At 39.6% G+C, this 13,613-nt stretch overlaps 1 protein-coding gene and 1 pseudogene across 1 annotated transcript; both read left to right on the forward strand.

The window, feature by feature from the left end:
• The first annotated feature begins 3,292 nt into the window (after positions 1–3,292).
• Positions 3,293–4,204, forward strand: LOC141510175 (vomeronasal type-1 receptor 1-like). The gene has a single exon (XM_074220215.1). It carries the CDS (start codon positions 3,293–3,295, stop codon positions 4,202–4,204), a length of 912 nt encoding a protein of 303 aa, XP_074076316.1.
• Positions 4,205–7,574: 3,370 nt separating this feature from the next.
• LOC141510188 (UBA-like domain-containing protein 1 pseudogene) lies at positions 7,575–8,010 on the forward strand (annotated as a pseudogene).
• Positions 8,011–13,613: the final 5,603 nt, after the last annotated feature.

The raw sequence follows: 13,613 nt of genomic DNA on the forward strand, positions 1-13,613 counted from the left end.
AGTCCCTTTCTTTGATCACTGTTGATCCAGTAGATGGTAATTTTTAAAACATTCAATATCCCTTTCTCTTCCTGGGTGCATTAGCCTATTTATAGTCATCTTTAACATAGTGGCAGCAGAAGTGATATCTTTTATTCTGGTCTGGCCCTGGATTCTGTTAATTTCTGTAAAGTCCTTCCCTGAGGCAGCACCTGCAGGGTCATTTCTTCATCAGATTCCTAGTAGCAAGAAAAGATATTAGTTGAAGTGGAGTATTTGCCCTGTGAGACATTGCTTGACATGATAATGACATGGACAAGAATTTTACATAATCTATCAGTTTATGTCAATTCAATATGAGCTTTGTGTCCGTGACACTCCATGTTGATAGATCCCTTTATGCCAGGCCAGCTTAATAGGGTATATGTGGCTGATGGATTCTGTCAAGTCTTTGTCCTTAGAGAGTAAAACTTTTGCTCCTGGCCTGAATAAATTGTTGTATCCCTGGGATAGAAACTGGGATGGGATTCCCCCCTTCATCAATTTTTTTCCCCAAACATAATCAAAGCCATTGCTCATTTTTGGTCAGGTCCAAAGAATAATTCTTGCTTTTGCACTCACTCAAAATAAATAATTTCAGGGTTTCATTCAGCTATATGCCAAGTGCTCAAAAGTAGGAATTTTACAGAATCCTTACTTTTTCCCATCAGAACCTGTCATTCTTGAAACCCTTTTGATGAATTCACTTCTCAGTCCTCTGGAGATTCATTTGGTTGCTCTCTGATTTTGCAATTTGTCTCCAGAAGAACCTTCTCTGTGTATTTCAATACAGCTACTCACCATCTGAAGTACTGATGAAGGTAAGTCTGTCCACCATGACGGAGCATTGTTGAGTATTTCCAGAGCCATACTGCCATTTGAATTGTGCATGCTTACTTTTTAAGACTAGACCCTGCCTCTAGGAAGACCTTTCCTAATTTTCTTAGATGATCTTCATGATGTTTCTAAGACCATTTTCATTAAACATGTATTCTTTTCAAGATATCTGCAGTTCATTGTGGATATGAATCTACATAGAAAGTTAATGGTTTTCAAATACCATCTCATATATGCATAATATTGCTCCATAATGCCAAAATGTGAGTGCCCATCAGATACTTTAATCTATTCCAGCAATACGAAGCTGAAACAGTAATAAGATCAACCAAAGTTGTCAGTACATTAAAGGTATTATTATTTAAAACATTATTTGTCTTATTACACAACTAAAATTAAGATTCTGACAACAAAAAAGATCCTCAAAATAATAAATTCTTCAAATTTCAAGCCTTGAACAAAAAAGTAGGAAGTCTTATTTGAAAGCCTTCCTTACTGCAAATTTAAACCCTCATAGAATTGAATGTATGATATGTATACATATCCATATGTATTCCTGCATGCATATATTCATAATATACATAGATTTGTTTTAGATTCCCAATTTGTGCATTTCTTTACATTGCTTAGTTTATTTTAAGCCTAGGAAATCATGAAAATGGCCCCTAATCTACTCAAACTTCTCTTCAGTTTCAGGCCACTTATTTGAAATGAAAACTTTTGAAGTCAATCAAAATTGCTATGAACTCACAGTTAGATAATACTCCTTATATTTAAACAGAGGTTGTATTCTCTTGTAACTGTATTAATATTCTATTTAATTTCTGATCTCTTGGTGATTCCAAAAATTGCAATGAACTAGAAAACTTTGGGTAAGAAAATAAAAGACACTATTATAGTTTCTGCAGTTAGACAATCATAGGGTATGGAAGACAAAGAAAGAATCAACTTTTGGGTCTATTTTACTTAGACTTGATTCTCCCTTCATGATGTCCATAGAATCCAGGACTCTCCTTGGATCTCCTTTCCTTTTTATAGCCCAGTCTTTCCTTTGCTCCATACTTGCTCCAATATCTAGAATCTAGACATCCAGTCTTTACTCAGATTCTCAGATGACTTTTCCATTTATCACAAAATTATCTAGAGTTTGAAACAAGTCTCTCACATCATGGATTTGATTAACTCTGATTGAAAATATTAGATTGACATGCTTCACACTGAAGTCTAGTGATGTGACTCAAGCAAAAAAAAACTTTGATGGTAGTTAAGGCATCAAAGACAAATGGTGCTCTTGACTTTTCTTTACATGTGTCATCTAACCATTTAAATGTGGCTCCTGGTCCATATAGAAAATTAGGGTTAGATCTTATTGACTCCCCTCCAAAGAAGATTCGTAGTGGTGAGTGCCAGGCCTTAGCTTAGACTTGTAGACCTGCCTCCTCCTTGCCAACAAAAGCACCACTAAAAATACTGAATAATGTTGAAATCTGTTCATGCAAATGTGAATGTTTGAAACATAGTTTAAAGTTTTACTGTTTTGGATCCAACTCGCATGGAAACATGTATGCTAACGCCAAGAAAATCTTGAGACAACGTCTTAATAATCCTTGTTCTGAGTCCTGGCTACATGGTACAATTAAGTTCCTGGATTCCTGCCTCTTACTTCTCACTACTTGTTAGGTAATTTAAAAAAATTCTCCTATTACTTGTCCCCATGGATGAGAAAGTAATGGCCAACTGTTCCAGTTTCCATATTTTCTAAAAATCTATCTAAGTTTCCACTCTGAAGGCCTTTCAGACTTCCACTAGAATTCCAACAGTCATACCTTATTTGTGAAGGAATGAGCTCTTTCAAAGGAGGAGAGCTCTCAGCTGAAAGAAAAGAAAGGCTCTTTTCATCAAAGCAAATTCTTCTAAGGTTCTAGGAAGTCTAGATAAAAAATTACTTCCGCCGAATTTTTGTCCTATTATCTATCTCATTATCCAAGAACCACATGAGCCCTTTGTGAGTACAACACTTTTGTTCCAAATTTGTTTCATGAATGAAAAGTCACTGGTTCTGTTACAAATATTGAATCATACAAAAAACCCCAAGATTTTGTGGGAAGCCCAGTTATCCATCCTTTCACTAGGAGTCAGTGAAGTAAATGGGACATCTGGATAGCCCATGTAGAGTATATGGTTATATAAATATGCATGTGCATGAGATTTGGTGGTTGGGGGAAAGGGTGTGATTCGGTTTATGGTCATGTAAGTGCATGAGGATGTGATATGGACTCGGGAAATTCTGAAGGCAATTGACCACTGGTTAACATTTCATCATTCCTCACAGGCGAACCATGGGTCTTCATTTCAATCCCCATGAAAGATTTTGGAATGATCTTTTATGTCTTCTTCTATGATATCTCCATCTATGCCTACTTAACACTCCAAGAGCATGCACCTATATAACAGAGTGGTGGGGATTATCTTCCTTTCTCAAATTGGAGTTGGGGTCCTTGGCAATTCTTGCTTTCTCTGCTGTTATGGCTTCCCATTGTTCAGCAGTCATAGGTCAAGGCCAGTGGAACCCATTGTGGTCCAACTTATGTTGTGTAATACCATAGTGCTCCTCACCCAGGGATGCCCACTAGCACTCTTCCATTTAGACAAAGGATATTTCCTGGGAAATGCAGGTTGTAAAATGGTATTTTACCTTCATCGTGTTACCCGGGGGCATTCCATCTGTACCACCTGCCTCCTGAGTGCCTTCCAGGCCATCACCATCAGTCCCAGCCACTCTAGTTTTGCGAAAGTCAAAGTCAAACTTCCAAAGCTCATCAAACCATCATGTCTCCTCTGCTGGATATTCAACATGATTATAGAAATGAGTGTGCCAATACATTTAACAGCATCGAGGTACATCAACAGTAGCCATGAAGGTGAATTGGATCTCCTTTATTGCTTCAGGGAAAGGGCACTTAAAGAGCTTACCATCTTCCCTTCCCTTCGAGATATGTTGTTAGTAGGATGTATGGTCTTCACCAGTAGCTACATGATATTTTCACTGTTCAGACATCATCAGAGAGTCCATCATATTCACAGCAGTTGTCTGGCTCCAAGGACATTTCCAGAGGTCAAGGCCACTCAAACCATCCTGCTGCTGTTGGGCATCTTTGTCACTGCTTACTGTATCAATTGTTTGTTCACACTCTACAAAGTGTACGTGATACATTCTGGTGCCTGGGTAGTGGTTGTGAGTACATTCATTGCAATGTGTTTTCCAACCATCAGCCCCTTTTTGTTGATTCACAGGGACACTGAACCCTCCAGGTCCTGCTGTGCTCCCTGGCAGAGGCCAAGCCTCTAGTGTCAGAAGAACCATCAGGGTTTGTGAGTCAGTTTGTAGTTACTGGGCAAGATTTTTGGGGAAGATTTTTTGGATAGGCCTGACTGATCTGTCCCTGTTCCAGTAGAGTATGTCAGACTAGGATCCTAAGGTTCTAGGAGATATCAACTTTTCTCAACCCTAAGTATGTGGGACAGAGAACGTAAAGAAGGATTTGGGACCACTAAGACTACAATTAATAGAAACACAGTAACTTCTAGTATTAGCTCTTCCCTGCCTGACCCCAAAGTCTCTAGCCAGCATCATCAGATATTCTTTCTGCTACAATACATTTCACTTATCTTTTCTCTCTTTGCTCCTCTCATACTACTGCCCATCTTCATGCTTTTGTACTGGGGAAAGACTCCTTCCTTCCTACTGTGGAGAGCTACTTGAACGATTTTGGGTTAGAGGTCAGTTGTGACTAAATGATCTAACTTTTGGTGACCCTCAAACTGAAGGCTTTAAACAGAACTCTGATTTGATAACCCACCTGCCTCATTCATGGCCACACTTGTTTATAGCCCTTTTCCCATACTTCTTGACCTGAGTTACATCTTCCTAGGTTGCATCCTGCCCCAAATAGAGTCACGCCATTGTTTATCTCCTGTATGCTGATTTTGTAGTTTTCTTCTATAAGAACTATTTGATACTACCAATAAATGGCTCTGCTAGTTGTCCTACTGGTAGCTCCACCTGAGTGTATGCCTCTTTCTTTTTCTCTCCTGAACTGAATGAATCCCCTGGTGCACAGGGGAGCTCAACATTTTGTGCCCTTTGGTAGGGCAGGCGCAGGGGATTTAAAGCCTTCCACAAGATGAGGTAGTCTTTCAGGAGAAGAAAATCCCCTGGTAAGGCCATGATAATCCTGGTATAATTAAGGTAGAGGAAGACTTGAGATGATCTGATAAGCTGCAACACCTTTTTACTTTCATTTTCCAATCATGTACAAAGGGTGTAATAAGGAACAAACTTTTAGAGAACTAAAGAAGCCAGGGGAGGACATAAATTTTCCAAATTTATCCTGGGTCCGTGGGTGAGGGTCCTGTCTTATTACTTGATTATGATGGTTTAAAGGACTTTTGTAGAAAGATGCTTTCTGCATCCAGAGAAAGAACTGATATATAGAAATATGCATAGAATAATTTTATATCTATCTATCTTTCTATCGATCAATCTATCAATTCTATATCAATCTATTGATCAATCTAACTCTCTTATTTGTCTAATGTTAGCCATGTCTAAAGCAAGGAATGGGAAAGATGCAAACAATTTATATTATCATTTTATTGTATATTTGATAGGAAGAGAAAGTTGTGAATGGTAGGTTTGAAGTTCATACCCAATCATCTTTTTATGCCACTGTATTTTGGAAATGCTTGTTTTATTCCTTAAATTAAAAACCAAGTTATAGAAAAAGTAGAAGAAAAAAGTCAAAGAACTGTTTGTATTCAGAAGTAAATTCTACCAATCCATTTAATTAATTCCACAAGTATTGGAATTGTACTTGATAAAATAGGCCATAAAGGAGATCTACCAAATTCCTTTCATGATTCAGTTTTTAGAAGAAGAAATCAAAGGTATCTATTATCCTACAAAATGCTCTATATATTTGTGAGGAGAGAAATGCACATTAAAACAACTTGAGTTAACCCCTCATCTATCAGTTTGGCTGATATGAGAGAAAAAGAAAATTATAAATTTTGGACAGGATGTGAGAAAATTGAGAGACACTGATGTACTGTCATTGGCAGTATCTGATCCAATCATTCTTGAGAACAATTTGGAATTGCAAAATTGGGCATAACCTTTGGCGCAATAATACCAGTAGTAGGTCAGTATTGCAAAAAGGATTTAAAATGGAATATGACCTATACTTACAAAAAAATTCATAAATTATTTTTGTGCAAAGAAATTCAGGCAACATCCTTCAAGGCCTGAGTAAAATACAGGATATGATTGCGATGGAATACAACTGTGCCATAAGAAATGTCAGAAAGCCTAGAAAGGTCTTCATGGAGTGTTAGGAAGTAAACAAAACAGAACCAGGAGATCTTTTTTACACAGTACTGGCAAAGTTGTAGAATGAAGTCCTGTGAATTATTTCACTATTCTGAGCAAGTTAATTCTGAAAGACTTATGCGATCTAGTTCCAGAGAAAGAATTGATGAAAAATGAATGAACCTTTAAGTACACTTTTTAACTTCACTTTTCAATTGTGGGGTCTATGTTTTCTTTTACAACCTAAGTAATATGAAAATAGGCCTTTCATAAATGCACATCTATAACATAAAATCGTTTGCATTCTCATTGAAGGGTGGGATAGAAAGAAGAATGGAGAGAATTTGGAATTCAAAATTTTTTAAAAAACTAATGTCAAAAATGATTAAAAATAACTTATTTAAAATAAAAGTTAAATTTGAAAACAGATAAACAGGGAAAGAAAATTATGCTGAAAGTCACTCTAGACAATAAATTGATGCCATAACTTCCCATTTATGAACCAAAAGATTCTCATGCCTTCAAAGTGTGCTCCCCATGAAAGGGGCAGTCCCTCAGGTCGCAACTCTATTTCATCCATGGACTCTTATGTCAAGGACCACCACCACAACTGAGGTTTGATTTCAGATGGAGAAGGCAAACCCTAGTGAAGCTCTTTCTAAATGGAGTGTGTGGGACACCTTTAGTGTCAGAGGAAGAGCTAAGGAGCCCTAGGGTTACCATAGTACCAAGAGTTCCCTTTAAAGGGAACTTTCTCTGGGGAAAATCAGCATTATTCTGGAACTGCTCAAGCTGGCATTGGTTCCACATGTGGAGGTGAGGGAGGTGGGAGGAAGTTTATGTGGGATGAACTGAGGCAAAGTGGAATGGGCCGTGTGCAAAGTCATGGCACTATTGGGGGATGATCAACTGCCAGTGACTTCGATTTGCTCAGCAATCCAGGGACCCCAGACAACTCTGAGAGACTTATGAAAAAGAATGTGAAAGAGTTGATGGTTTCTGAATACAGATTGAAATATGATTTTCTAATTTTGTTTTTCTTGAGGTTTTTTGTTGTTTTCTTTCAGAATATGCCTATTATGGAAATTTTTGCATGAATACACATTGATAACCTATATCAAATGGTTGACTTTCTTAATGGGGGGGGTGAACTAGGAGGAAGGGAGAGAATTTTTAAATTTTAAAGTTTATAAATGAATGTTAAAAATTGTTTTTCCTTGTTACTGGGGAAAATAAAATGCTAAAAAACATAAATAAGATTAGCCAGAGCCGGCTCTGTAATGGTGGATCTGTAGAGGGGAGCCGGAGAGCCCAGCCTGCGCCCAGAGGCGAGCCGAGCCCTCCCGGCACCATGTCCGTGACCATGGACGAGCTGAAGCACCAGGTCATGGCCAATCGTTCGTGCTGACTGCGGGCTGCGCCCCGACCGGGCGAAGCAGCTCCTTCAGGCGGCACACTGGCAGTTGGCGGTAGCCCTCAGTGCTTTTTTCCAAGGGACCAATATCCCTTACAGTCACCACCATCATCAGACGATGTGCACTCCCGCCAACAGCCCTGACGCCCTCACCATGCTCTCCCGCCTCGGCCGCCTCGCCCCCACCCCTTCCGCACCCCCACTTTGGGAGCTTCCCCACCCCCAGCCGGCCCACTGCCTCACCCCCGGGCAGCCGCAGCAATATTCATGGACTCCTGCCCCTTCTTCCCAGCCCTCGGACTGGCCTCCCCCGGCCCCTCAGCAGGCCACCTCAGAACAGAAGGCCAACTGGCCCATGGAGGCGGAAAGATAAGGGAGGCCTCCCCCCTCCCCTCCCCAAGGCCTAGGTCACCCCGGGCTGGGGCTGGGGAGGGGACATCTCCTATGGGCCCCCTCATCCTTCTGCTTTGCACCCCATGTTGATTTCTTTCACCCTTCCCCTGGAGAGCTGGAGGGGGAGAGACAGGACTTGGTAGCCAGGCAGGGACTGTGTCTTTCATCACGCACACACACACACACACACACACACACACACCCTAGAATACACATAATTTACACAGATTTGGGCCCCCTTTAGAGACCAAGGGACTGCCCCAAAACTAAACAGCTATCTTGGACCTGCCCACCCTTCCTTCCCCGACTAAGAGATACTCTAGAGAATCACTAGAAAGTCAGCTTCTGATCTCAGGTACACATACCCTTATATACTTACACACACACACACACACACACACACACACACACACACACATACATGCACACATGCTGGCATCCATACACAGGAACACAGAGGGCCCTGTCTTTGTGTATATGTGTGTATGTGTGTGTGTGTATGTATAAAAATGTATTTATATGTATGTCTACTCAAAACTCAATGTAGGTTTTCAAGGCAGCTGGATTCTCTTCTCCTGTCCAGCACTGCCTTACCTGCAGAGAAGAGGACTGTGGGAAACTCCAGGACTCTCATCTTCCACACCCAGGCCCCTGTCCGTCCCTCCTCTTCCCTGGGATCACCTGCATGCCTCCCCAGAGCCCAGGGGGATGGGGTTCCCATCTCTTTTCCCCCATTTTAACAAACAAGAAGAAATTCCACCCCCCAAAAAAAACATAAATAAAATGTTTGAGTCTGACAGTGTCCATAATAAGACCAATCATCAGACTTCTAGATATGTTTATCTGTCATGTTATCACTTGGGGTGCTAAGTGGATCAGGTGGCTGTGACTTCCCAGGCCAAAGACCAGAGAAGCTACCCCTGAAATTTTTGACCTTGGGTCTCTGGTCAGAAAGAACTTCCTTTCTGAGCAAATTCCTAGAAACAGGTATAAGAAATGTATCTGAGCCATTTTGCCACAAAAAATAGCACTCCACTTAGACTTTGAAGTTTCCTACTGCATGTGATTTCCTCCTCCATTAAAAGACATTCCTTGAGGACCAGGATTTATTTCTGGTTCTCTTTGAATTCCCAGCATTTGGTAGTGCTTTGGGCAGTGAGCATTCAATAGATATTTGGTAATAATAATGATAAAATAAGAATTCTATGCCTGTTTCCTTTTATCATCTGGACATGAACAGGCCAAATGTGAAAGAATTTTTGTGCTGTCCTACAGGTCAGGGAGATGAGTAGGCAGTGCAGGGAGGCCAGATGTGGCTTTACATTTCAGCATGTCTGGTGCATAGATAGATAAATCGAAGATGATTTCCTGGAGTATTCTTTTTTGAACTTAATAACCTTTACTGTATAGTTTCCAATTAATTTTAAAAGGAATTGTCAAATTCCAGAGCTGGAGATGGAATGCAACCTTCTCTGAGAAGACATTCACTGGCTCCAAAGACAGTGGGGGTTGTAGTTCTTCCAAACTGGGGAAGAAAGAAAACTAAAGGCACATCAGTCCCCATAAGCTGTGGTCAAGGTTGTTCACCTATGGATATAGGGAAGGTTTGGAGAGGTTCTCAGTTTGAATGAGGGGAGGAGAATCAAGTGCCAGCAATGAAACCATCTTGAGAATCTGCCAATCCTGTCTTTGGGATCAGGAGAGATGATCCATAAATGATAAATCTTACAGCTGTGTGGCTTCCTAAAAATAAAATCCCTAGTTAAATTTGAAGGAGAGCCACATGGGGCCTCCCTCCCAAAAAGATCATATGTGTAAAATGCTTTATATACCCTTTCTGATATATAAAGCAAGATACCAACTTTCCCTATATAAATGTCAGCTAGATACCAAAGCATGTACCACATCAGGCCTAGAAAATGCAAAAGTATAAAAACAGTCTTTCTGAAAATATTTGAGAAGGAGGGGACATGACATGATCACTTGTGAGCCTGAGTATAGTTTCTGGTCTCACATGTCAGGGGAAATAAAGGCCTGGAGCATGTAGGGCGGACCATCTTTGGCTAACTTCTAGGAGACCCTACCATGAGTCAGTCTACAGGATGGGAGGGAATTCCCAGAGGAGAGAGGCCCCAGAACCAAATGAGTCTACACAGAGCTGCTCACAGGGACATTGTGCTTTGAGGTTAGCAAAGATTTTCCTCTTAGTAATTGGGATGATGGAGATAGAGCCAGTCAGATTATCCCTGTTCCATAGAGAAAAACACTCAGATTCAGAGCAGAGGAATAAAACAAGATCAGAGCAGATCCTCCAGCCTGGCTTTCCTGACCTGAAGCCCAGGGCTCTCATCACCACACCATGTGCTCACTCACATACCAGAGAGGGTGGACTGTGGTGTAGACAGAGAGCCTTCATCACTAATATTGATGGATTGACCTGATGGTCATTTCTACTTCTTCATATACACTGTCTACTTCCTGCATTCAAACCTGGATCATCCCTAAAGGTTGGTCTTCAAGGCCTTCAGAGGGGAGGGTGTGAGCAGGACCCAGGTGTGACCCAGGGGACTGTCCATCTCATGTGCAGCCCAAATTGGAGAGGCCGGTTGTCCAGCACAGATGAATAGCCTCAGACAGCCTGGTTCTCTAATCCTCAGTGCCCCCCACTTGGCCCTGCCAGGCCCTAACTCACAAGCTCTCTCCATGGAGCTCATCAGAGGGTCTCTCCCAGCTGCTGTAGCCTCTGACTGAACACTCATCACTCAGTCCTAATTGCAGACCCTGATAGACTCAAGGGCCCCAAATTCCCAGAAACCCAAGGGACACCACTGACTCCCTAATCAGATGGTGTCACTTCTCCTGTGGGTGACATGATAATCACGTCTCTGAGGGGGATGAGCTCAGACATCCAGCACCTATAACTGCAGCCCCGACTGTCCCTGTCTGCTCTGAGGTGGGCGTCCAGGTGAGTGCGGGTGTCTGTCTCAGGCTTGCATCCAAGGAAAGTGGTGGGGGAGGGAGTCTGAAGCTTCTGGGCCAGGCAGGTGGGGATGCTGTGTCCTCAGGAAGGGGAGACACATCTCAGCAAGGGAGCCCAAGGGCTCAGTACATGGCTCAGAGTACTTTGAGTGATCTCTGATTGTAACAAGTTCAAAGTTTCTGAGACTGGCCAGTTTCTTTCATATTATTTTGCATTGAAATTTATACCAACTAATGAATTCTTATCCACAGATTTTCATTATTTAAACTTTCCAATGCAAGGTTTTTATAATTATTTGCTGTTATAATTTGTATGTCTATTCTCTGCACTGATTTAACTTCCTATTTCTTAGCCAGTAACATAGTTTAAACATGGTTTAAAATCTTTTACTACTAACCCTTCTTGCTTTCCATATTTTTCCATTAATTCCTTTGCTGTTTTTGACTTTTTGTTATTTCAGATGAATTTTGTTATGTTGCTATTTCAGTAATTTATTTTGTAATTTAATTGGGATGTCATCGATTGTCATTTTTGTTACATTGTCCATGCCTACTCTGGAATAATTAAGATGTATCCAATTATTTAAATCTGATTTCATTTTATAAGAAGTATTTTTAAAACTTTGCTTCTAAAGTTCCAAGGTATCTTTTGGCAGGTGGAGTCCCAGGTATTTTATGTCATTTTAATTTGTTAATCTTTTACTGTCTTTTTCTGAGCAATTTTGTTTGTGACAAACAGGAATGCTGATGATTTATATTTATTTCCTTTATGCTTTGGTACTCTGATAAAATTATTGTTTCAAATCATTTTTCACTTGAGTCTGGGATATTCCAAATATAATCTCATATCATATGCAAAAAGATTTAGTTTTTCACCACCTTCCCTATTCTGGTTTCTTCTATTTTTTCCCCTTTTATTTCTATGAAGTTTTTTTTTTTGCAAGGCAAAGAATTTAATTGACTTGGTCAAGTTCACAGAGCTAGGTCATTATTAGGTGTCTGAGGCTGAATTTGAACTTAGATCACCCTGACTCCAGACCCAGTGCTCGATTCCCTGAGTCACCCAGCTGCCCTTGCTTCTAAGATTTTCAGTACAGTTGCCCTCCTTTTCCCACACTTGACCTTCTTGGAAAGGCTTCTACTTTAGAACCATCACAGATAATTCACGCTACTGACTTTAAATCAGTGCTTTTTGTCCATTTAAGGGAAAATCAGTTGATCCCAATACATTGAAGTGTTTTAAATAGAAATAAGTATTGCAGTAAGTACAGTATTATCAAAATCATTTTCTGCATCTATTGATATAAACATATAATTATATTTTACTTTTATTATTTATACAAGAAATTATGTTAGTAGTTTCTTATGATAAACCATACCTGCATTCCTAGTATGAATTCCATTTGATCATAATGTATAGCCTTTGCAATATATTGGTGTAATCACTTTTCTGTTTTTGTTTTTGCAAGGCAATGGGGTTAAATGACTTTCCCAAGGTCACACAGCTCAGAACTAGGTAATTGTTATGTGTCTGAGGCAGGAATTGAACTTGGATCCTCCTGACTCTGGGGTGGTGCTACCAAACTGCCCCAGTTGTAATCTCTTAGCTAGTATTAGATTTAGAATTTTGCATCTATGTTCCTATATTAAAACTCGATTGGATACCATAAAAATTAAAGGAGATATTAATATAAGAATCTAATATTCATAAATAAAATTGAGTGTAATAAAATTATTGAGTTAATGAATAAAACTAGAGTTTAATTTATAAATCATCAAAATAGATGAACAATTGAAAAATTTGATTTTTGAAAACAAAATGAAAACCAAATCATTAATAACCTAAATAAAGGTGAATATTACACTAATGAAGATGAAGTTCAAGCAATTATAAGTTTTTCTTTTGCTCAATAGTCTGAGCATAAATTTAGCAATTTAAGTGAAATGAAAGAAGATATATAAAAACATAAATTGCCTAGATTAGTAGAAGAGGCAACAGAATGTTTAAATTGTCCTAGTTTGGAAAAAGTAATTGAACAGATCTTATATGAGATTTCTACAAAATAAACTACAGGAAAAAAGTGAATTTCCTTGTGAATTGAATCAAATATTAAAAGATCCACTATTTCTTTTTTTTTTCAGGTTTTTGTAAGGCAATGGGGTTAAAATGCCTTGCCCAAGGCCACACAGCTAGGTAATTATTAAGTGTCTGAGACTGGATTTGAACTCAGGTACTTCTGACTCCAGGGTCAGTGCTCTCTGTATCCACTGTGCCACCTAGCCACCCCCACTATTTTTAATATTGAAAAAATTAGTTGAAATAATAGGCAAATCATGAATCCTACCAAACTCCTCTAATGAATAAAAAATGATTCTGGTATTCAAACCAGGAAAAAAAAATCAAAGAGAGAAACACTGTACCCCCCAACAGTAACATGGTGATGAGGATCACCTTTAATGGACTTGATCATTTCATCAGCACTATAATCAGGGTCAATTTTAGGGTATCTGATGGAGAACACCATCTATATCCAAAGAAAGAACTGTGGAGCTTAAACAAAGACCTGAGATTATTACCTTCAATTAAAAAATTTTATTTTACAT

This window comes from Macrotis lagotis, chromosome 1 (genome assembly GCF_037893015.1).
Source record: "Macrotis lagotis isolate mMagLag1 chromosome 1, bilby.v1.9.chrom.fasta, whole genome shotgun sequence".
NCBI lineage: Eukaryota > Metazoa > Chordata > Mammalia > Peramelemorphia > Peramelidae > Macrotis > Macrotis lagotis.